This window comes from Oncorhynchus clarkii, chromosome 19 (genome assembly GCF_045791955.1).
Source record: "Oncorhynchus clarkii lewisi isolate Uvic-CL-2024 chromosome 19, UVic_Ocla_1.0, whole genome shotgun sequence".
NCBI classification, from domain to species: Eukaryota; Metazoa; Chordata; class Actinopteri; order Salmoniformes; family Salmonidae; genus Oncorhynchus; species Oncorhynchus clarkii.
The window spans coordinates 52,026,533-52,052,260 of NC_092165.1; the positions used below are offsets into that span (position 1 = coordinate 52,026,533).

The window sequence follows — 25,728 nt, forward strand, 5'->3', positions numbered from 1 at the left end:
CCCTCGTTTGGCTACATTCACTACTAGAACAACACCATCTCTCTTTTCAGTTTGCCACCAGTTTCAAGATGTTCCTCGACAACTGGAATATCCAGACAGCACTATGGCTCAAAAGGTAAAATGCGTCATAAACCAGATTACTATGTACTATCTTACTACAGTAGTCATGTAGATAGTATATCTACATGATAGTATATTGTAGATATACTATCACAGATAGTAGGCCTATATATCAGTAGTCATGCTGATAGTATACAACAAATCTGCACTGGTCTGCTAGCGCTGCCATTATCTCTGCACAGAACACATCCCTACACAAATTGGGATGCTAATGCTATGGTTTGCATAAGCTAGTGTGCTAATGCTTAATCTGTGTCATGTGCACTCAGGCTGAGATTCCAGTATTGTGATTAGCATTAGCTGGTATGCTAATACTTTACCTGTACCATGTCTGTTCTCTACAGGGTGTGCTATGAGCGCTGTCCCATCAACCCCACGGCGGCCACCTTCCTACTGTCGGCCATGTGGCACGGAGTGTACCCCGGGTACTACCTCACCTTCCTCACCGGCATCAGTATGACCATGGCAGCACGGGCAGTGAGTACACAGTCAACACAGCTGGTGTTACCGGCCAGGAATCAAACCAACTCAAAATATGCATTAGCCCTCTGAGCTAAAGCCTAGGTGTTAACTGGCAGCTAACACAAGTCCTCAAGTTTCAGGCAAGGTTACAAAATAACATCATTGATGTCTTTAGCTGGTGTTGCCCCATCTCATTTGTCAATGCATGTGTCAGTCACCACTAGACCTGGAGTAGACCTCTGATATAGTAGAAGTGAAGTGGTGGACTGGGTGGATATTTATGTGAAGACCACTGGGAAACTTAGCTGTGACCCTGTCCTGATTTTTTTTTAAAGGTGGATTGGGCACTGGCCGCTAGGATTTAAAGCACATACCCCTTAGCATGGGTGGATGATTGTGTGTGGGTGGCTGGGTGTGTGTGTGAGGGTGGGTGGGGGCTCAGTCTGTTTACACATGGGCAATAGTGAGCAAGGATGTGTGTAGCAGTATGATAGAGACAGGGTGATGGACAGGGTGTGTGTAGCAGTATGATAGAGACAGGGTAATGGACAGGGTGTGTAGCAGTATGATAGAGACAGGGTAATGGACAGGGTGTGTGTAGCAGTATGATAGAGACATGGTAATGGACAGGGTGTGTGTAGCAGTATGATAGAGACAGGGTAATGGACAGGGTGTGTAGCAGTATGATAGAGACAGGGTAATGGACAGGGTGTGTGTAGCAGTATGATAGAGACAGGGTAATGGACAGGGTGTGTAGCAGTATGATAGAGACAGGGTAATGGACAGGGTGTGTGTAGCAGTATGATAGAGACAGGGTAATGGACAGGGTGTGTGTAGCAGTATGATAGAGACAGGGTAATGGACAGGGTGTGTGTAGCAGTATGATAGAGACAGGGTAATGGACAGGGTGTGTGTAGCAGTATGATAGAGACATGGTAATGGACAGGGTGTGTGTAGCAGTATGATAGAGACAGGGTAATGGACAGGGTGTGTGTAGCAGTATGATAGAGACAGGGTAATGGACAGGGTGTGTGTAGCAGTATGATAGAGACAGGGTGATGGACAGGGGATCATCATTGTGAGCGTAGGAGAGACAGAAAGGCCCGTGGGAGACAGATGGTGTCCCTAGATAAACTCCACATCTCCTCAACACTTGGCTGCATTCTCCATAACATCTAGGAATAACACAGTCATAAGCTGTCATGATAAACAACTAGATGTTACGATTCCCTATCTGGAAGTATACACTTTGCACTTGCTCACTTTCCCTCATGGATTAACGAAAGCATTGGATTGGTGTCAGCACAGGCTCCTATGGGAGTTTTCGTGTGTGTGTGTGTGTGTGTGTGTGTGTGTGTGTGTGTGTGTGTGTGTGTGTGTGTGTGTGTGTGTGTGTGTGTGTGTTAAACCAATTCATTTTTTTTTACAAACCACAAGGCGGTAGTGAAGTGAGTACAAACCTTGGTGAGAATGGTAGTGAATCGCAACGCAGCCACGATATCCTGAAAATTAATTTCAGAAAGATAAAACTCTAGATTCATATTGATACTAAAATGCATTCTAAACACTGGTCATGGGTGAGCTATTCAGTAATGATGGCTGTCCAAGTTGATTGCTTCTGTTCATGTAGTATAAAGAACTGGGTCAGTCAACTTCTTGTTAGGAGTTAGTTTATAAAGGCTACAAGAGGCCATTTAAGTTTGAAAGCTGATTTGTGTTGACTTGTTCCTGGAGATGTAACTGGCCCATCTTCTCTAACCTCCATTGCGTCTTCTCTGATTTATGCAATCCTTATTGTTACTTTCTGTATCTTAAAACATTATGTTGCATTGACTTTTTCACAATTTCTTCCTGTGGCTCACTTCCAGCTAAGACACAACATCAGACCCTACTTCTTGGGTTCAACGACACACAGGAGCATCTACGATGTCATCACGTGGGCGGGGACTCAGATCGCCATCTGCTACACGGTGGTGCCATTCGTTCTGTTGGCCGTTGGGCCGTCACTCAAGTTCTACAGGTGAGTGGCATTACTGATATTCCACATGCTCTACCAGCTCTTTTGAAATGTAATACATATGTAAGAAGTTATGTTATATGTAACAGTGTATAGTCAAAACAGTGTAACTTTATTGATGCTTGTGTAGACTACAAATGTTCATGGCTGGGTCCTAGGAAATGTGGGAAGCACCACTAAGTTTAAAACCCCTGTCAGACAGGGACACGGCACAGACAGGGACACGGCACAGACAGGGACACGGCACAGAGAGGGACACGGCACAGAGAGGGACACGGCACAGAGAGGGACACGGCACAGACAGGGACACGGCACAGACAGGGACACGGCACAGACAGGGACACGGCACAGACAGGGACACGGCACAGACAGGGACACGGCACAGACAGGGACACGGCACAGACAGGGACACGGCACAGACAGGGACACGGCACAGAGAATAACCTCCGTTCCACTTTCTTTGTGGCCTCCGTCAGCTTCAAACTGTTAACGAGACAGCTTAACGACTAGAAGACCGGGACGTTTGACGGGGAGAAATACAGGGGCTATATGTGATCAGGGCACTTCAGTGAAATAGAAGCACATCTACGGTGTCATTTTGCGGAAGGTTGTTAAATCTGCCAGGCTGAGAGGCATATAAACCCCAGTTATTAAACAGGAGAGTTTTAGTGGCTGGCTGGCTGGCTGCTTGAATGGAGGGAGGGAGGAAGTGAGACCTAGTCCGAAGCCATGAGGTGGCTTGAGGACATGGTCTTCTGTTTTAGGGTTTAATGGTCCACTGTGCTGCTGACCGGTGTGGACTTTAATAATCCCACAGTCACAAATACACTGACTGTTGGTACATAGCGGGCAGGATTTTCTTTCCCATTAGGATTAGCTAGAATAACTTGTCAGGACTTGTTCACCCATAATGATTACAAGTAATTTGTATTCACAGGAACTTTTTGAACTCCTCTGGAATCTTTACGCTACATAGAAAACTCTCCTTGGCCTGTTCTTTCAGGGGCTTAGGCCTTGATGGTGGTTATGTGACACATGCATTTGTGAACAGTGCTATACGGAACGGATGACATCTTCATTGATTCACTGATTGATTGATCCTCTCTTTCCAGGTCATGGTACTACTGCATACACATAGCCTGCCTGGTGCTTGTGTTAGCCCTTCCAGTGAAGCCCCGGCACCTCCGCATCAAGGAGGAGCAACAGCAGCAGAACAGCCTACAGGGGGGGTTGACTGAAGACCACAACAGCCACTCCATCACAGACAACAACTGCAACCAGAAACACAAAGCCACATGAGACCTAGGAGGATGCCCCTCCCCACCACACCTCAGCGCTCAAACAACCGGCACAGAGAGAACAGAACTCTGCTCGAACACTGAGACAAAGTGCGGCAATTCTTTGAGACCACAAAGAACCAAAAAAATTGACAAGAACACCGGCATAACCGACAATAACAAACACAAATAACAACAACCAACAACAACAACCCGTCAACCCTGCCAGTAGCGAGGAAAGACCGCAAATCATGTTTTGGAGAAATGAGAAGAAATGTGAGGAATGGATAGAGAGAGTGGTATCTGAGGGCCACCAAATGGCTAGGATCTAATGAGCGAAAATAATGACATTAGCGATGATGCTAACGGTGCAATGCTAATCGACAGAATGCCGAAGACTCTGAAGTTGCCTTAAACCCTCTATGTACTGCTAGCAGGTTAGCGGCCAGGCTAGGTGCATATTCTGCAGGGTGAGAATGGTTGTGTTGAGGGGAGATCTTGTGGTGTTGGGAAATGAAGCAGTTGTAGTAGGACCTCCGCCATGTAGAGGGCGCTATACAGGCTAGTCAGACATGTATTTAGAGGGTTTTTGTCACTGTCCGAAAAGGATGTAACCTCTACTAGAAAGAGAGGCGTGGTAGATAAGTGAGAGAAATATATGAAAGAAATATAACTTTTGTCTGATGCCAACTCCAAGCAGGCCGCCTTAGGATCTTCTAAGCATTGTTTGATTACTGTCACTTTTGTTTAATTTTTTTCATATCTGCTGCTTTTTTGGAATGATACTCCTTCTATAGAAATGTGGGTGCATTACAAAATAAGTTGTATTCACGGTGACTGTTGATTTAGATTAATTGTTTTTAAGGGCTTTTTTGACATGGGTTTAATTTCCTACTGTAATTGATTACAAACTGTAGGTTTCCTTTAGGTTTGGATGTCTTGCCTACCTCTGTAGCATCCGTTACAAGTTCAGTACTGTTAAAGTGGTTTGAAATCTACTACTATGTTAGATTTACTTTCTGAAAAGTTCATTAAATAAAAATCTTCCTCTATTAGTTTTTGAATCCATAGCCTCTAAATGAAATGCAACCAACTGTATTGTGACCATACTGTATGAGTAATCAGATATAGGATGTGATGATTAATATCACAATAACTGAACCTTAACTGTAAAGTAAATTATGTTTCTAAAGCTACAGAGCTACACTGTAGTCCAAATGAAGCTAACTTGGATGTGTCTGAATTACCTTTCAGTAACACTAAAGGTTGGGCAATATGTGTTTGACGTTTGGGAAACCTACTGTATGTAATATTATTTGGGAATAATGGAAAAAATTAACATTTATGTTTCAAGTTTTTATTAATCATATGTACAGGATACACATGGTATACACCATCCAACTAAATGCTTACTTGCTTAATGCTTAATTCTTATGCTCCAATTATGAAGCATAACTCGTATGCTCAATTGTTTTGTGACCCCCTTAATAAACATAATCATATTCCAAGCCATATCCCAGACATAAGCAACAACCCAAGAGGTTCCATCATTACTGTAATGTGGGAACCACTGGGGTAAGAGATACATCTGCTGGGTCCAACCAACTCTTCTATGAGGGGGGTGTTTATTGTGGTGCAGAGGACCGCCCATGAGCATAACCAGAGCGCGTGTAGGCTAAGGTTCGACAGCGCCCTGTTTCTGCAGAGGTATGGACAAGGGCGTACTGGGACGAGAAATCGGCCATGGCGTTTCTAACACTCCTCGAGGTCCCCACACCGGCCCATTTCTTTCCTTGAAGTCCCCATTGTTAGCCAGATAATTGTCATTTTGAGCAACAAAAAAAAAAAAAAGTTACACAGGCCCACTGGGCTTAAAATGGACCAGCCCATCTGGCAGTCTTCCCCTGGTATGGAACATTCCATTTCATACAGTGCAGGCAGCCATTTAACATCTTTTTGACCACACAGCATTTATTAGATGGTAAGACTTGGATTAGTACCGTAGTACAACCAAAATGGCAGCCAATGAACCAGTTTTGGGAGCTTTCTTTTGTGATCATGAGTAACAATGCAGCAGATTTGTGTTTTCCAATGTAATCTTCATCTTGTTTTTCTAACATGTGCATACTCCTTCCATAAATTGTGTATTTATGTGATTTTCTAGATGTTCACGTGGTCTATGAGTGTATTTGTAGCCAAGGCCTGATGAAAGGAAAGGGATGCTACCTTTACCAACTAGTTGAAAATTGCACTGCATGGCCACCCAAATCTAGCCTGGTTAAACTAGACTGAACACTATGCTCGCAATTGTTTGTGCAACATTGTGTGGTTTATCCAGGCTACCCCAAACCAGCAGATAAATCCAAACTGCTCCATATGTCCAAAGTGCCAAGTCATAAACGGCCCATATACCTATGTGAAAATATCATTGTTATTTTTGTGTCTAGAAAGAATTTAACAGAAGATTTGTATAAGTCCTTTGGAGAAAAAAAAACAGATTTTATGTCAAATAAAAAAACTTTTTTTTTAACACTAATGCAGAGATTTAAAACCAGAGAGTCTTCTCACTCCTTCTTTTGCACTTTTGATAGGAATGTGAGTGTGGAGTGCTACACAGGGAAGTTGCCAGGGAAATGCAAGGGGGAGAAGGCAAAAAAAGGGATGGGGATTCACAGCGTGGATAGAAATACTTTATCCTCATGGGATAATTTGACAGGGATGTGTTAGGGTGCATCCCAATAGTCCTGCATGGCTTCCATTCCTTGTCTCCTTCCCTTCATCCTCACTAGTCTGAAAGTATAGGCCCGGTGAAAGCACTATTGTAGAGCTCTACCATTGATACCAGCCAAGCGTTCACAAATCCAGTTCTTTTAAATTGGTTTTGATGGAGGAAAGAAGATTACGCCACTTTGGACTATTTGAGATACACCATAAAAAGGGTCCGACTCTGACCCTCTAGGTCTCTGGAAAGAACGTCACTGGCCTGCACCTAATCAGAAGCACAGTGGAAATGAAAAAGCTTGAAATCTGGGTCTAAGAGATCCCTCTCATTTCCCAACCTAAAACAAAGAAGAATCCTCTGCTTTATATTTGTGTGTGTGTGTGTGAGGGAGGTTCTGTATATTTGTCACATTTGTCCCTTTATTAAACTTGGAAGCATTTGTTTTGAACAGTCATGTCTATGGTAAAATGCAGAGTTTTGGAAATGCGTGAAAGACGCCACACATTTGTCTGATCTCACCGTCTGCCACCATCAGAGGACAGGACCACACGACTGCTAATAATACTTACGTGTCAGTAAACACGGCTCTGAATGCTATAGCAGTTCTAGATCATATTTGGAATATTTCCACCAAGTCCTCTCCCCGGCATTAGCTATCATTATTCAGTAGATTGTATAATGCAAATGACTCTTATTCCAAGAATCCAGACATTGGGATGTGTTGATGATATCAAATTTTATCTGTCACGCTTCATAGACAACCGGTGTAGACTAACAGTGAAATGCTTACTTACAGGTCCTTTTCCAACAATGCGGAGTTAAATATTAGATTTAAAAAAATATATATATATAATAGAAATAGTGACAAGGAATAAATAAATACACAATGAATAACCAATTGTATTATTTTTTACAATGCCTTTCTGTGCATCTTTCTTCACTTCAGCTGAGGAGGAGATTTGTGAGTGACCTTTCTACCCTTTACTGTTTACACTGCTTGCTTTCCAGTTTGTGCTAGCATTCTTAAAAGTTAGTTCATTTGGATTAAAATTTTATTGGAGGATCTTTCTAATCTACTATACACTGACCTGGTTTTGAGAAGGTTGAGTGAGGAATATTCAGTCTCCTATTCTGCCGTTTTGTTTTTTAAAATGTGTTTTGCTTTAGTTCACTTCCAATGCCACGTGTGAAATTAAAATAACAGTCATACCAAATTTGCCTTTCCTGAATTCACCTGGCTGTTCTTTAGGCTATCTTTGTTTAAATAAGAGTATCATTTTTAATAAATGGCTGTTTTTTTATTTATTTATTATTCACGAAACGTGGGGGTGGTGTCAAGTTGGTCACTTTTGTCAACACTGTGAAGCACTGACCACTTTTATACTTTCTTGTAATAATGCTTTCTTTGTAAACGTCTGTGGCTGTTGGGACATGGGCCGATGTATTTTTGTTTTGTCTAAATGTTTCAGTTATATATCTTGACTGTGTTGATGTATGTTTCTTGGCAGTAGCCTACTGATTAAACCAGCTGATTATATACGTTTCGTGGTAATTATTTATTTATTGGTTATGCAATGTAATGTAGGCATATCAATTAACTAGATTACATGGTAAAGCATGCCAGTGTTGAACAACACACTTCTAGCCTTGAACAACGATAGATGAGGCGGTGAAACTTTGACCCGTAAGGTAAATGCGTACTGCGGCTGCGTGCACCGTGCAGCTGTTGACACTTTTTTTTGCAAACTTTTTACCATGCCACGCCTTCACTGTAATAGTAGGCGGAGATTTGACAAGCCACTCAAATCGTCAAATGTTCTTAGCTGATTTAACATGCCTGAAAATTACAAGATGGTTGTGGTGTCAAAACAGTCAAACTGAACGTTGGAAAGTAAAAAAGGAAGCACAGTGTAACCCAGCTTGGACGAGGGGACGCTGTATTGTTTTATTACTCCTAAAAGGTAAGATTCGAAGCAACCTGGGTGTTTGTGATTAGCAAGCATGGTAGCTAGTTAGCCTCAGCAGGATATTAGAACCCCTTCTGTCTATGATATTAGTGATGCTGGCAGCACGAGGGCAGATTCTTTCCCCTCCAAAATAAGAGTCCCCTATAAAGACATACTATATATATGTGTGTGTGTGTGTGTGTGTGTGTGTGTGTGTGTGTGTGTGTACACACACAGTACCAGTCAAAAGTTTGGACACATCTACTCATTCCTGGGGGTTCCCTTTATTTTGACTGTTTTCTACATTGTAGAACAATAGTGAAGACATCAACTGAAATAACACATAGAATCATGTAGTAACCAAAAAAGGGTTGAACAAATCAAAATATATTTTATATTTGAGAATCTGCAAATAGCCACCCTTTGCCTTGAGACAGCTTTGCACACTCTTGTCATTCTCTCAACCCGCTTCATGAGGAAGTCACCTGGAATGCATTTCAATTAACAGGTGTGCCTTGTTCATTTGTGGAATTTCTTTCCTTCATAATGCGTTTGAGCCAATCAGTTGTGTTGTGACAAGGTAGGGGGTATACAGAAGATAGCCCTATTTGGTAAAAGACCAAGTCCATATTATGGCAAGAACAGCTCAAATAAGCAAAGAGAAACGGCAGTCCATCATTCCTTGAATACATGAAGGTCAGTCAATAAGGAACATTTCAAGAACTTTGAAAGTATCTTCAAGTGCAGTGGCAAAAACCATCAAGAGCTATGATGAAACTGTCTCATGAGGACACCCACAGGAAAGGAAGACCCCAAGTTACCTCTGCTGTGATGAAACTGTCTCATGAGGACACCCACAGGAAAGGAAGACCCAGAGTTACCTTTGCTATGATGAAACTGTCTCATGAGGACCGCCACAGGATTGGAAGACCCAGCTTTACCTCTGCTGCGGAGGATGAGTTCATTAAAGTTACCAGCCTCAGAAATTGCAGCCCAAATAAATGCTTCACAGAATTCAAGGAACAGACACATCTCAACGTCAACTGTTCAGAGGAGACTGCGTGAATCAGGCCTTCGTGGTCAAATTGCTGCAAAGAAACCACTACTAAAGGACACCAATAATAAGAAGAGACTTGCTTGAACAAAGAAACATGAGCAATGTACATTAGACCGGTGGAAATTTGTCCTTTGGTCTGGAATCCAAATGTGAGATTTTTGCTTCCAACCGCCGTGTCTTTGTGAGACGCGGTGTGGGTGAACGGATGATCTCTGCATGTGTCGTTCCCACAGTAAAGCATGGAGGAGGAGGTGTGTGGGAGTGCTTTGCTGATGACACTGTCTGGGATTTATTTAGAATTCAAGGCACACTTAACCAGCATGGCTACCACAGCAAACCTTGACCTCAATCCCATAGAAAATGTGTGGTCAGAACTGAAAAAGCGTGTGCGAGCAAGGAGGCCTACAAACCTGACTCAGTTACCAGCTCTCAGTAGGAATGAGCCAAAATTCACCCAACTTATTGTGTGAAGCTTGTGGAAGGCTACCCAAAACATTTGACCCAAGTTAAACAATTTAAAGGCAATGCTACCAAATACACTCAATTAGTATGTAAACGTCTGGCCCACTGGGAATGTGATGAAAGAAATAAAAGCTGAAATAAATCATTCTCTCTACTATTATTCTGACATTTCACATTCTTAAAATAAAGTGGGGATCCTAACTGACCTGAGATAAGGAATTTTTACTAGGATTTAATGTCAGGAATTGTGAAAAATTGAGTTTAAATGTATTTGGCTAAGGTGTATGTAAACTTCTGACATCAACTGTATCTTCTGCAGCCCTCATCCTCCACATACAACACCCGTTCTGCCAGTCACATTCTGTTAAAGATCCCCAAAGCACACATCCCTGGGTCGCTCCTCTTTTTACCTCGCTGCAGCTAGTGACTAGAACGAGCTGCAACAAACACTCAAACTGGACAGTTTCATCTCAATCTCTTAATTCAAAGAATCAGACATGGACACTCTTAATGACTGCTGTGGCTGCTTGCATGATGTATTGTTGTCTCTTCCTTCTGTCCTTGTGATATGTTTTGTGCTGCTACCATGTTGTGTTGCTACCATGCTGTGTTGTTGTCTTAGGTCTCTTCATGTAGTGTTGAGTTGTCTCTCTTGTCGTCATAATGTGTGTTTTGTCCTATATTTATATTTTATTTATTTTTAATCCCGGCCCCGCAGAAGGCATTTTGCCTTGGTAGGCCGTCACGATAAATAACTATTTGTTCTTAACTGACTTGCCTAGTTAAATAAAGGTTAAGTCAATAAAAAAAACATTGTAATGTAGAAGGAGAGAGTGGTTTCATCGCTGTAGCACGTTTAGAGTTGGATTTATAGCCAGTAATCTAAAATAATTCAGACATATTTTCATATTTTTTCTCATATTTGTACTGTGTTCTTGAGATTGTGTCTTCAAAAGTGACAAAACTAAATACGCTAGACATGGTGGCACGTTTTTGTGTCTGATAATTATGTGAGAAATGGCGGTGGAAATGTCGTTAAATGCAAATATAGATATAATAACCATCATATCGAATTAAACTTGTAGTCACGCAATGACTTGTTTTGTGGTTCTCCCACTATGACTTGGGAAACCATCCAATTTTTTAGGCTACAGATGAAATAAATGATGATGAACTTCACAGGGTGGTGAAAGTGCAATTTTTGTGGGGGACAAAACCATCAGCACAGTTAAAAATGCAATGGAAACTCATTTTAAATAGTATATTTTATTGGTACAAGGGAATTTAACCGCAAAAGTTATTTTTCTGTGCACTACTTAATCACGCACTGCCTTTTTTCCACAACAAGTCATTTTGATGGACACACATCTCTGGTGGGAAAATGTGCATATTGTTTTGATGCAGATGTAAGAGTATTTGCATGAAAATCTGTTGCCAATTGGGATGGAAACCAAGCTATGGTTTTAAAAAGGTGGTGGTAATATTTAATTCAGTACAGAAATGTGTAGGCGGCATAATTTACCCTGTCCAGCAGCTCAAATGACCTTATACCCGTGGTAAATTGTGCCAAAACAGGCTATGTTTTCAAAACTTTAATTTTTACATTAATTCTAATTTATTTCCAGGGAAACATAACATCCTGAAATATATGTGGATATCTTCGTTAGAAAGAATGCTATATTTCCCTTGACTGAGTGATGCCGAATGTAAAAAAAAATGGCTCAACTTAACCCACTCTCCCCTAACTATCCTGTAATGGCTAATGGAGCATTATATTAGCCTGTTACAATCTGCTAGCTATGAGGTACTGTATATTGGCATATTAAAACAGCAATTCAGGGCTATACAGGGCTACCATTTTGGCCACATTTGCTCCTAAATATTCAACTCTGCTACCTGGAATTTTTATTTGGGCGCACTAGTGCCCCTAGGGGAATAAAACGGTATTGTGTAATTGCTGGCAATGCTTATCATTAATACCTCAAATATTTTTCATTGTGCTCCTAAATGTCTTTATGTGCTCCTACTAGAGGTCGACCGATTTATGATTTTTCAACACCGATACCAATTTATTGGAGGACCAAAAACAAGCCGATACCGATTAATCGGACAATTTTTATATATATTACAGAATGAACAATGAGCACTTTTTATTTTGACTTAATACATGAATGAAATCAATTTAGTTTCAAATAAATAATGAAACAATGCAAAAATTAAATAATGCAAAAACACAGTGTTGGAGAAGAAAGTAAAAGTGCAATATGTGTCATGTAAGAAAGCTAACATTTAAGTTCCTTGCTCAGAACATGAGAACATATGAAAGCTGGTAGTTCCTTTTAACATGAGTCTTCAATATTCCCAGTTAAGAAGTTTTAGGTTGTAGTTATTATAGGACTATTTCTCTCTATACCATTTGTATTTCCTATATCTTTGACTATTGGATGTTCTTATAGGCACTATAGTATTGCCAGCCTAATCTCGGAAGTTGATAGGCTTGAAGTCATAAATAGCGCTGTGCTTCAAGCATTGTGAAAAGCTGCTGGCAAACGGAGGAAAGTGCAGTTGGAATGAATGCTTACGAGCCTGCTGCTGCCTACCACCGCTCAGTCAGACTGCTCTATCAAATATCAAATCATAGACTTAAATATAATATAATAAACACACAGAAATATGATGAGCCTTAGGTGGTTAATATGGTCAAATCCGGAAACTATAATTTCGAAAACAAAACGTTTATTCTTTCAGTGAAATACGGAACCGTTAGAACGGGTTGCAACCCTAAGTCTAAATATTGCTGTTTACATTGCACAACCTTCAATGTTATGTCATAATTATGTAAAGTTCTGGAAAATGAATTACGGTCTTTGTTAGGAAGAATGGTCTTCACACAGTTCGCAACGAGCCAGGCGACCCAAACTGCTGCATATACCCTGACTCTGCTTACACTGAACGCAAGAGAAGTAACACAATTTCAGGCACCGCATTGATTATATGCAACGCAGGACAAGCTAGTAAAACTAGTATTATCATCAACCATGTGTTTGTTAACTAGTGATTATGTTAAGATTGATTGTTTTTTATAAGATAAGTTTAATGCTAGCTAGCAGCTTACCATGGCTCCTTGCTGCACTCGCGTAACAGGTGGTCAGCCTGACACGCAGTCTCCTCGTGGATTGCAATATAATCGGCCATAATCGGCATCCAAAAATGCAGATTACCGATTGTTGTGAACTTGAAATCAGCCCTAATTAACCGGTCGACCTCTAGCTCCTACATTTTTCAGCTTAGGATCACGTGTACTCCTAAAAAAACATTTCAATGTAGAGCCCTGCCATTATATAGCCTAGTCTATTATGATTTTTTTACACCCCCTTTTTCTCCCCAATTTCGTGGTATCCAATTGTTAGTAATTACTATCTTGTCTCATCGCTACAACTCCCGTACGGGCTCGGGAGAGACGAAGGTCGAAAGCCATGCGTCCTCCAAAACACAACCCAACCAAGCCGCACTGCTTCTTAACACAGCGCGCATCCAACCCGAAAGCCAGCCACACCAATGTGTCGGAGGAAACACTGTGCACCTGGCAACCTTGGTTAGCATGCACTGCGCCCGGCCCGCCACAGGAGTCGCTGGTGCGCGAAGAGACAAGGATATCCCTACCGGCCAAACCCTCCCTAACCCGGACGACGCTAGGCCAATTGTGCGTCGCCCCACGGACACCCGGTCGCAGCCGGCTGCGACAGAACCTGGGCTCGAACCCAGAGTCTCTGGTGACACAGCTAGCGCTGCGATGCTACTATGATTCTTAATTTATATGTTACGCCTTGACCCAATGAAGAAATATTTATCTGTACAAAGGCTGTATTCAGGCTATATTTCTCTGTACATAGGCTGTATTCGGGCTATATTTCTGTACATAGGCTGTATTCGGGCTATATTTCTCTGTACATAGGCTGTATTCAGATACATTTTATTCTAAGCTGTTTGACCCTTGTCCCTCTGCTGTTCCAGAAATAAGACCTTGTTGTGAGCAACACATCCCATGGAAACATATCCTCAGCAGTTTCACCTCCACAGACAGGCTATAACGAGCTTACTGGTTACATTTAGAGATCTTGGAACTTAATCTCTCCCGCCAGCAGTGCACACATAGCAGAGGTATGAGGTTGATGTCGGGAGATAGTCTTAAAGGGATACTTAAGGATTTTGGCAATGAGGCCCTTTATCTACTACCCCAGTGTCAGATGAACTTGTGGATACACAGTTCTTTGGATGCAACTCAGCATTCTTTGTCCTCCAAACACGACAAGTTGAGTTTTTACCAAAAAGTTATATTTTGGTTTCATCTGACCATATGACATTCTCCTAATCTTCTTCTGGATCATCCAAATGCTCTCTAGCAAACTTCAGACGGGCCTGGACATGTACTGGCTTAAGCAGGGGGACACATCTGGCACTGCAGGATTTGAGTCCCTGGCGGCGTAGTGTGTTACTGATGGTAGGCTTTGTTACTTTGGTCGCAGCTCTCTGCAGGTCATTCACTAGGTCCCCCCGTGTGGTTCTGGGATTTTTGCTCACCGTTCTTGTGATCATTTTGACCCCACGGGGTGAGATCTTGCATGGAGCCCCAGATTGAGGGAGATTATCAGTGGTCTTGTATGTCTTCCATTTCCTAATAATTGCTCCCACAGTTGATTTCTTCAAACCAAGCTGCTTACCTATTGCAGATTCAGTTTTCCCAGCCTGGTGCAGGTCTACAATTTTGTTTCTGGTGTCCTTTGACAGCTCTTTGGTCTTGGCCATAGTGGAGTTTGGAGTGTGACTGTTTGAGGTTGTGGACAGGTGTCTTTTATACTGATAACAAGTTCAAACAGGTGCCATTAATACAGGTAACGAGTGGAGGACAGAGGAGCCTCTTAAAGAAGAAGTTACAGGTCTGTGAGAGCCAGAAATCTTGCTTGTTTGTAGGTGACCAAATACTTACTTTCCATCATAATTTGCAAATAAAGTCATTAAAAATCCTACAATGTGATTTTCAGGATTTTTTTTTCTCATTTTGTCTGTCATAGTTGAAGTGTACCTATGATGAAAATTACAGGCCTCTCTCATCTTTTTAAGTGGGAGAACTTGCACAATTGGTGGCTGACTAAATACTTTTTTGCCCCACTGTATACTTCAATCTTCCTTCATACTGGACACAGAGACATAAAAATAGTATCCACAAGTTTGTCTGGAAAGTACTGTCGATAACGGGCCTCATTTCCAAAATCCAAAAGTATCCCTTTAACCTTGTCCTTCTTGTGGCATTTGGACCTGGACCTACAGGACCAGTCAAAAGTTTAGACACACCTTCTCATTCCAGGGGTTTTCTTTTCTTTTTACTATGTTCTACAATGTAGAATAAAAGTGAAAACATCAAAACTATGAAATAACACACATGGAATCATGTAGTAACCAAACAAGTGTTAAACAACTGAAAATATATTTTTAACACTTATTTGCCTACTTTTTTTGTTGTAAATGTGCATGAGAAAGTAATATTTATTGATCAATTAGTATTTGATCGTTGCATCATTGAAACATCACTTTTTTTAAGCTGACAAAAGATGCATTCAGTGACAATTAATGCTCATTATATTTTCTCGTTGATTCCTATGTTAATTTTTATTTTTACATGAATGTATAGCCTAAACAGTTCAATATACCTACATTCACATCTAAAGCCTGTACCCATACAACTCTATTGTTGCAACAGTAGGTCATGTCATGTATGGTAATAGGGGCGTGTGTCTATTGTGTTGGAGAGGGGTTGGGGCGTTGCTCTGCCTGCTCATCAATTATTCGTGACAGTCAGGGACAGGGAGGGATGTGGAGCCTAGGCAACGCTTGTTGATACTCAGTCAGTTTGGCTGAGGGACAGTAATTGAAGAACTACCATTGCCATTCAGTGCAGTCAAACTGACATTTTACATAAAGGTAAGTCACTTAGTTCTTTGTTAAATTACTTTGCTCATTGCTTTGCTCATTGCTATGTTTGAGGCCTGTGTACTACTAAGACTATTTAGTATACTTGTCTTAGGCTACCTCTTGGCGTTTCTTTGTTGGTCTTTTGTTGGCTTCTGTTTTGCAATGGTAGTGGATGAGGTGAAGTGGTGAGCCTCCTCACTCAGTACTACGTGCAGAGAATCCTTGAGGTTCATTGATTGTTGCCTGGTGTCACTATGTCTAATCTTTGGCACTGCCTATAGCAGCTGTGCTGCCTCTGAGGCACATGAGGGTGTGTCAGCTCAGCAGGTTCCTGTTGCCTCAACAACTGAACTGTAAACAAAGGCTCTACTCATTTGTGTGTGACAGAATGATCTGATCGGAGAGAAAATGTATTATAGACCTTCTTTTTTTTATTTTAACAGAGCCTGTTAACCTAGCCATACTTTCTTTAGAGTTATGTATGGGCAGATAATTGAGGTTGAATAGAGACGTGTTGACTGATTCAATTTCTTCATCTGCTCTTTTGTGGCAGACCAACTTAGCCAGTCACTGGTTCTCAAAACATGCTTATTTTTTACAATCGTATTACAACCAGTATTTACATTTTTGTAGTCTTAAATGAATATTTTTTTGTTTAGGCATAGATTGTCAGGCTGCATTGCCAAATGAAGACCTTTTTGTCTCTTTTTTTTGTCTTGGGTTGAAATTCATAATTTTGCTTAATATTATGCTAATTTGGGAATTTATTTAATTGAGCATAAACTCTTAGAAAAAAAGTTTCCAAGAGGGCTGTGCCCATGGGAGAACCCTTTTTGGTTCTAGGTAGAACCCTTTTTAGTTCTCGGTAGAACTCTTGAGTTGCATGTAAAGCCCTCTGGAAAGAATTCTACATGGAACCCAAAAGGGTTCTACTTAGAACCAAAAAGGGTTCTTCAAAGGGTTCTCCTATGGGGACAGCCAAATAATCCTTTTAGGTTTTACATAGCACCTTTTTTTTCTAAGAGTGTACCGCATAGTTCTGCAAGTCGTGGCAACACTCAGTCTCCACTTAGCCAAGCCAACCTTAAAAGTTTTCCCTATCTCATTTGTTGGAGTATTATTTCAAGTCAATCATGCTATGTAGTCTAAGGTCTAATGACCGCCTACCGTCCCATTGCCTCGGACTTGAGCATTAGACCATATGAATTGCAGAAAGTGAAAGGAAATTGGCATGTTAGGCCTAGACCCTGCCCTTGTGTAATAGACCACTACATATAGGTTACGACTGGATCGAAAAGTAGACCTACAATTCAAAGTTAAGAACGGACAGCACATTTTGACATAACCTAGCCTACGCAGCAGACATTGGGACACTTTATAGGCTAGTAGGTCCATGACTGCCAATTAAGTAGCTAGCTAATCTTTCTTTTAACAGGCTTTAGGCCTATTCTTTGCCTTCAACAATGAAGCTTATCTCAGTATTGTATTGGGCTGTATTTTTTGCTGCCCAGTCTCATGTCCTCCATAGCCTGCTGTCATAATGAGCTGCTGCCCAGTCTCATGTCCTCCATAGCCTGCTGTCATAATGAGCTGCTGCCCAGTCTCATGTCCTCCATAGCCTGCTGTCATAATGAGCTGCTGCCCAGTCTCATGTCCTCCATAGCCTGCTGTCATAATGAGCTGCTGCCCAGTCTCATGTCCTCCATAGCCTGCTGTCATAATGAGCTGCTGCCCAGTCTCATGTCCTCCATAGCCTGCTGTCATAATGAGCTGCTTCCCAGTCTCATGACCTCCATAGCCTGCTGTCATAATGAGCTGCTTCCCAGTCTCATGTCCTCCATAGCCTGCTGTCATAATGAGCTGCTGCCCAGTCTCATGTCCTCCATAGCCTGCTTTCATAATGAGCTGCTGCCCAGTCTCATGTCCTCCATAGCCTGCTGTCATAATGAGCTGCTGCCCAGTCTCATGTCCTCCATAGCCTGCTGCCATAATGAGGTGCTACCCAGTCTCATGTCCTCCATAGCCTGCTGTCATAATGAGCTGCTGCCCAGTCTCATGTCCTCCATAGCCTGCTGTCATAATGAGGTGCTACCCAGTCTCATGTCCTCCATAGCCTGCTGTCATAATGAGCTGCTGCCCAGTCTCATGTCCTCCATAGCCTGCTGTCATAATGAGGTGCTACCCAGTCTCATGTCCTCCATAGCCTGCTGTCATAATGAGCTGCTGCCCAGTCTCATGTCCTCCATAGCCTGCTGTCATAATGAGGTGCTACCCAGTCTCATGTACTTTGCCTTCCTTATTAGGTCCGTGTGAAATGCAAGTGAAAGTCTGCACTTCTCACTGTTTGCTGCCACCAAGTGAGATCATTGTTTCAACTGATAACATTTCTGAGCTTAAAGCTCAAAGAAATACCATCCTTTAAGACCGAAAGCAGCGAGTGGACAACAGACATCACATTTTTTTTTACATTGCTTGGCTTCAAGCCTATGTATGTACAAGCCATAACACATTCATAAGCATATTGACTGACATTTAACCAAAACATCAACTTGTCGTTGTAGACTCATGTATGAATGTGCTTTAGAGCCTAAATCAAATCAAATCACATTTATTTTTAAAGCCCTTCTTACATCAGCTGATATTTTAAAGTGCTGTACAGAAACCAAGCCTAAAACCCCAAACAGCAAGCAATGCAGGTGTAGAAGCACGGTGGCTAGGAAAAACTCCCTAGAAAAGCCAGAACCTCGGAAGAAACCTAGAGAGGAACCAGGCTGTGAGGGGTGGCCAGTCCTCTTCTGTCTGTGATGGGTGGAGATTATAACAGAACATGGCCAAGATGTTCAAATGTTCATAGATGACCAGCATGGTCAAATAATAATAATCACAGTGGATGTCGAGGGTGCAACAGGTCAGCATCTCAGGAGTAAATGTCAGTTGGCTTTTCATAGCCGATCATTCAGAGTATCTCTACCGCTCCTGCTGTCTCTAGAGAGTTGAAAACAGCAGGTCTAGGAGGTAGCATGTCCAGTGAACAGGTCAGGGTTCCATAGCCGCAGGCAGAACAGTTGAAACTGGAGCAGCAGCACGGCCAGGTGGACTGGGGACAGAAAGGAGTCATCAGGCCAGGGGCATGGTCCTAGGGCTCAGGTCCTCCTCCTCCGAGAGAGAATTAGAGAGAGCATACTTAAATTCACACAGGACACCAGATAAGACAGGATAAATACTCCAGATATAACAGACTGACCCTAGCCCCCTGACACATAAACTACTGCAGCATAAATACTGGAGGCTGAGACAGGTGGGGTCGGGAGACATTGTGGACACATCTGACACATCTGACAAAGATCACCTCAGTGACTCAACCCACTCAAGTGACGCACCCCTCCTAGGGACGGCATCGAAGAGCATCAGTAAGCCAGTGACTCAGCCCCTGTAATAGGGTTAGAGGCAGAGAATCCCAGTGGAGAGAGGGGAACCGGCCAGGCAGAGACAGCAAGGGTGGTTCGTTGCTCCAGTGCCTTTCCGTTCACCTTCACACTCCTGGGCCAGACTACACTCAATCATAGGACCTACTGAAGAGATTAGTCTTTAATAAAGACTTAAAGGTTGAGACCGAGTCTGCGTCTCTCACATGGGTAGGCAGACCATTCCATAAAAATCGAGCTCTATAGGAGAAAGCCCTGCCTCCAGCTGTTTGCTTAGAAATTCTAGGGACAGTTAGGAGGCCTGCGTCTTGTGACCGTAGCGTACGTGTAAGTATGTACAGCAGGACCAAATCAGAGAGATAGGTAGGAGCAAGTCCATGTAATGCATTGTAGGTTAGCAGTAAAACCTTGAAATCAGCCCTTGCCTTAACAGGAAGCCAGTGCAGAGAGGCTAGCACTGGAGTAATTTGATCAAATTTGTTGGTTATAGTCAAGATTCTAGCTGCCGTGTTTAGCACTAACTGAAGTTTATTTAGTGCTTTAGTGCGGGTAGCCGAAAAGTAGAGCATTGCAGTAGTCTAACCTAGAAGTGACAAAAGCATGGATGAATTTTTCTGCATCATTTTTGGACAGAAAGTTTCTGATCTTTGCAATGTTACGTAGATGGAAAAAGCTGTCCTTGAAACAGTCTTGATATGTTCGTCAAAAGAGAGATCAGGGTCCAGAGTAACACCGAGGTCCTTCACAGTTTTATTTGAGATGACTGTACAACCATCAAGATTAATTGTCAGATTCAACAGAAGATCTCTTGGTTTCTTGGGACCTAGAACAAGCATCTCTGTTTTGTCCAAGTTTTTCAGCCATCCACTTCCTTATGTCTGAAACACAGGCTTCCAGGGAGGGCAATTTTGGGGCTTCACCATGTTTCATCGAAATGTACAGCTGTGTGTCATCTGCATAGCAGTGAAAGTTAACATTATGTTTCCGAATGACATCACCAAGAGGTAAAATATATAGTGAAAACAATAGTGGTCCTAAAATGGAACCTTGAGGAACACCAACATTTACAGTTGATTTGTCAGAGGACAAACCATCCACAGAGACAAACTGATATCTTTCTGGCAGATAAGATCTAAACCAGGCCAGAACTTGTCCGTGTAGACCAATTTGGGTTTCCAATCTCTCCAAAATAATGTGGTGATCAATGGTATCAAAAGCAACACTAATGTCTAGGAGCACGAGGACAGATGCAGAGCCTCGGTCTGATGCCATTATTAAAAGGTAATTTACTACCTTCACAAGTGCAGTCTCCGTGCTGTGACGGGGTCTAAAACCAGACTGAAGCGTTTCGTATACATGGTTTGTCTTCAGCAAGTTGCTGCGCAACAGCTTTCTCTAAAAAATTTGAAAGGAATGGGAGATTCGAAATAGGCCAATAGTTTTTCAAGAGAGGCTTTATTACTGCCATGTTTTGTGAGTTTGGTACACATCCGGTGGATAGAGAGCCATTTATTATGTTCAAAATAGGAGGGCCAAGCACAGGAAGCAGCTCTTTCAGTAGTTTAGTTGTAATAGGGCCCAGTATGCAGCTTGAAGCCATGATTATTTTCATCATTGTGTCAAGAGATATAGTCCTAAAACACTTGAGTATCTCCCTTGATCCTACGTATTTTCCTCAATTAAGTTAGAAAAATAGTATGATCGAGCAGCAGTGAGGGCTCTTCGATACTGCAAGGTACTGTCTTTCCAAGCTAGTCGGAAGACTTTCAGTTTGGTGTGGCGCCATTTCCATTCCAATTTTCTGGAAGCTTGAGGAACTCAATTTAACCTTGCACAATACCCTAGATGCAGTCGCACCGACTGCATCTAGGGTATTGTGCAAGGTTAAATTGAGTTCCTCAGTTAGGTGGTTAACTGATTTTTGTACTCTGACGTCCTTGGGTAGGCGGAGGGAGTCTGGAAGGGCATCTAGGAATCTTTGGGTTGTCCGAGAATTTATAGCACAACTTTTGATGATCCTTGGTTGGGGTCTGAGCAGATTATTTGTTGCGATTGCAAATGTAATAAAATGGTGATCCGGATTATGAGGAAAAACATTAAGATCCACAACATTTATTCCACGGGACAAAACTAGGTCCAGTGTATGACTGTGGCAGTAGGTCCGGAGTCATGTTGGACAAAACCCACTGGGTCGATGATGGCTCCGAAAGCCTTTTGGAGTGGGTCTGTGGACTTTTCCATGTGAATATTAAAGTCACCAAAAATGTGAATATTATCTGCCATTACTACAAGATCCGATAGGAATTCAGGGAACTCAGTGAGGCCTGTAAACAGTAGCTCTAAAAAGTGATTGAGTAGGCTGCATAGATTTCATGACTAGAAGATCAAAAGACAAAACAATTTTGGGGGGGTAAATTGAAATTTGCTATCATAAATGTTAGCAACACCTCCGCCTTTTCGGGATGCGCGGGGGATATGGTCACTAGTGTAACCAGGGGGTGAGGCCTCATTTAACACTGTAAATTCATCAGGCTTAAGCCGTGTTTCAGTCAGGCCAATCGCATCAAGATTATGATCAGTGATTAGTTCATTCACTATAACTGCCTTGGAAGTGAGGGATCTAACATTAAGTAGCCCTATTGTGAGATGTGCGGTATCACAATCTCTTTCAATCATTTCAGGAAAGGAGGAGGTCTTTATTCCAGTGAGATTGCTAAGGCGATCACCGCCATGTTTAGTTTTGCCCAACCTAGGTCGAGGCACAGACACGGTCTCAATGGGGATAGCTGAGCTGACTACACTGACTGTGCTAGTGGCAGACTCCACTAAGCTAGCAGGCTGGCTAACAGCCTGCTGCCTGGCCTGCACCCTATTTCATTGTGGAGCTAGAGGAGTTAGAGCCCTGTCTATGTTCATAGATAAGATGAGAGCATTTATACCACTATCTGTACTTGCTGGTGGCACAGACGCTGTTTCATCCTTTTAGACAAGTGAAATGGACAAGTAAAACATTGAAAATAAAAGTAACAAATAATTAAATAGCAGCAGTAAAATAACAAGTGAAGCTATATACAGGGGGTAACGGTACAGTGTCAATGTGCGGAGGCACCGGTTAGTTGAGGTAATTGAGGTAGTATGTACATGTAGGTAGAGTTAAAGTGACTGGTAATAGATTATAAACAGAGAGTAGCAGCAGCGTAAAAGAGGGGTCTGGGTAGTCCTTGATTAGATTTTCAGGAGTCTTATGGCTTGGGGGTAGAAGCTGTTACGAAGCCTTTTGGACGTTGACTTGGCGCTCCGGTACCTCAAGCCGTGCGGTAGCAGAGAGAACAGTCTATGACTAGGGTGGCTGGAGTCTTTGACAATTTTTAGGACCTTCCTCTGACACTGTCTGGTATAGAGGTCCTGGATGGCAGGAAGCTTGGACCCAGTGATGTACTGGGCCATACGCACTACCTTCTGGCTTATGAATGGGTTTTGTTATGATGTTCTTATGAACATGAGCTTCAAATATGTCCAGCCAGCTACTGTGCCAGCCAGGCTTATGTGTCATAATAACCCCTCTCTTTGTGTGTCTCAGTCGTGGCGGTGAGGCGTAGCCATGGACACCAGCACCTCTCTGGCCATCCAGAGCCTGTTCAGCTACGTGGAGGAGGACAACGTGCCGGCCATCAAAGCCCACCTGGACAAGTTCAAGGAGGTGGACAGCAGGAGCGAGGTGAGTGGAAGGCACTGCTAAGTATATATTTAAAGGGGAAGTTCACCAGTTTTTACATGTGGCCTTATTTAGTGCAGAGATATTATCTAGAGTGAGATTGTGATGTAATAGGAGTTGGTTTGGAGTGTTTCATAACATGCTTTAGACACATTTACATAATGCATTGTAGTCAATGGTAAGCGATGACTCAGCAAAATGTGAGATTGATGAAACAAAATATTTAAAAAAAACAGTTTCGGGGATCAACTACTAGCACAGAAAGAATGAAAATAAGGCCATATGTAAAAATGGGTGAACTTCCCCTTTAACATTGTCTCAATGAAGAGTTCAGCCACAAGCCATATGTGACATGCACACACAGCTACAAGCATGCTAGAGCAATATCCACCGTTGTAGTACGGATGAAGCCTGAGACATTTTATTTAAGTTTTTAAAACAGGTATTTTAAATCCTGGATGCTGATTGTTTTTTAGACAGGCAGCCCAATTCTGGTATTCTTTTCTGAAAATGAATTGATATGAGAAGATCTGATGTGATTAGTGGAAAAAATATCAAATAATACCAAATAATCCAACCTCCACATATTTAACACTTTACCAGGTCAATAAGAAACTAAAACAGCCATTAGTATTCTGTGTAAACCCATTGTTGAATCTTTCATACCACATTATAAACTGGGTGGTTCCAGCCTTGATGCTGATTGGCTGACAGCCGTATACCACGTGTATGACAAAACGTTTATTTTTACTGCTCTAATTATATTGCTAACCAGTTTATAATAGCAATAAGCTACCCCGGGGTTTGTGGTATATGGCCAATATACCACAGCTAAGGGCTGTATCCAGGCACTCCGCGTTACGTTATGCATAACAACAGCCCTTAGCTGTGGTATATTGGCCATATCCCACACCTCGTCGGGCCTTTATTGCTTAATTATATCATCATATTAAAGTGATGCTCCAATGAAATCTGGGCTTAGTAGTTAGGCTACTTTGGTGTGATTGATAACTGTTTCTCTTTCTCTTCGCTCTCTCTTCTGTTGCTCTTCTCTCTCTCTCTCTCTCTCTCTCTCTCTTCTCTTTTCTCTCTCTTCTCTCGCTCTCTTCTCTCTCTCCTCTCTCTCTCTCTCTCTTCTCTCTTCTCTTGCTCTCTCTCTGCCTCCTCAGAATGGTCAGACTCTCCTCATGATGGCATCAGAACAGGGCAGCCTAGAGATGGTCCAGGAGCTCCTCAGGAGGGGAGCCAATGTCAACCTGGATGACGTGGTAAACAGACGCGCATACACACAGACGCGCATACACACAGACGCGCATACACACAGACGCGCATACACACAGACGCGCATACACACAGACGCGCATACACACAGACGCGCATACACACAGACGCGCATACACACAGACGCGCATACACACAGACGCGCATACACACAGACGCGCATACACACAGACGCGCATACACACAGACGCGCATACACACAGACGCGCATACACACAGACGCGCATACACACAGACGCGCATACACACAGACGCGCATACACACAGACGCGCATACACACAGACGCGCATACACACAGACGCGCATACACACAGACGCGCATACACACAGACGCGCATACACACAGACAGGCATACACACAGACAGGCATACACACAGACAGGCATACACACAGACAGGCATACACACAGACAGGCATACACACAGACAGACATACACACAGACAGACATACACACAGACGCGCACACACAGACGCGCGCACACACAGACGCGCACACACACAGACGCGCACACACACAGACGCGCACACACACAGACGCGCACACACACAGACGCGCACACACACAGACGCGCACACACACAGACGCGCACACACACAGACGCGCATACACACAGACACGCATACACAGACACGCATACACACAGACACGCATACACAGACGCGCACACACACACACCAAATGGTAGTTAGACCATGGCTTTGAGGTTTGGTGTTGTTTTAGCCACATTATTCAGACATGGCACAGAGGTCTTAGTGTCCAGGCTGCAGAACTCACCACACTGTGGTTGGGTTAATACAGAGCCCCATAATGAACACCTGTAGAATGCCTCAGGCCTCAGTTAGAGTAAATGACAGGGTGTAGATCTGCTGTCTCCATCAACACACCCACACACACACACTCTCTCAACCTCTTACTAAACCACACACACACACACTCAGACTCTCACTACACTAGACTGAGTGAGACTGACCAGACCTGGGCACCGTCTCCCTCTCTCTCTCTCTCTCTTTTTTCTGTCTGACACTAACTGTCTCCACCCTGCATCCATGAGCACTTGGTACGACCAGCTGGTAGGTACAGCATTGTGGAGCCACGACGTGATTGGGGTTTCCGTGGCGACCCAGTGTAACCCCTGTGTGTTCTGCCCGTCAACAGGACTGCTGGACGGCGCTGATCTCGGCGGCTAAGGAGGGCCATGTGGAGGTGGTGAAGGAGCTGCTGGCCAACAATGCCAGCCTGGAGCACCGGGACATGGTAGGAGAGTAGAGGG

The 25,728-nt window shown here is 42.8% G+C and overlaps 2 protein-coding genes across 9 annotated transcripts in view; both read left to right on the top strand.

Annotated features, from left to right (window-relative positions):
* LOC139375365 (lysophospholipid acyltransferase 2-like) overlaps window positions 1-6,412 on the top strand; it is a 77,709-nt gene extending 71,297 nt beyond the window's left edge. The window contains exons 10-13 of the mRNA XM_071117079.1: window positions 51-115; window positions 465-597; window positions 2,451-2,602; window positions 3,712-6,412. Of these exons, the coding sequence (XP_070973180.1) occupies window positions 51-115; window positions 465-597; window positions 2,451-2,602; window positions 3,712-3,898 (537 nt within the window). The 3' untranslated portion in view covers window positions 3,899-6,412. The remainder of the gene's footprint in view (window positions 1-50; window positions 116-464; window positions 598-2,450; window positions 2,603-3,711) is intronic.
* A 1,954-nt stretch (window positions 6,413-8,366) lies between these two features.
* The window catches only part of LOC139375367 (kinase D-interacting substrate of 220 kDa B-like), a 95,424-nt gene continuing 78,062 nt past the window's right edge, over window positions 8,367-25,728 (top strand). For all 8 annotated transcript variants that reach the window (XM_071117080.1, XM_071117081.1, XM_071117082.1 and 5 more), the window contains exons 1-4: window positions 8,367-8,559; window positions 23,039-23,176; window positions 24,343-24,441; window positions 25,614-25,712. In XM_071117080.1, the coding sequence (XP_070973181.1) occupies window positions 23,060-23,176; window positions 24,343-24,441; window positions 25,614-25,712 (315 nt within the window). In that variant the 5' untranslated portion in view covers window positions 8,367-8,559; window positions 23,039-23,059. The remainder of the gene's footprint in view (window positions 8,560-23,038; window positions 23,177-24,342; window positions 24,442-25,613; window positions 25,713-25,728) is intronic.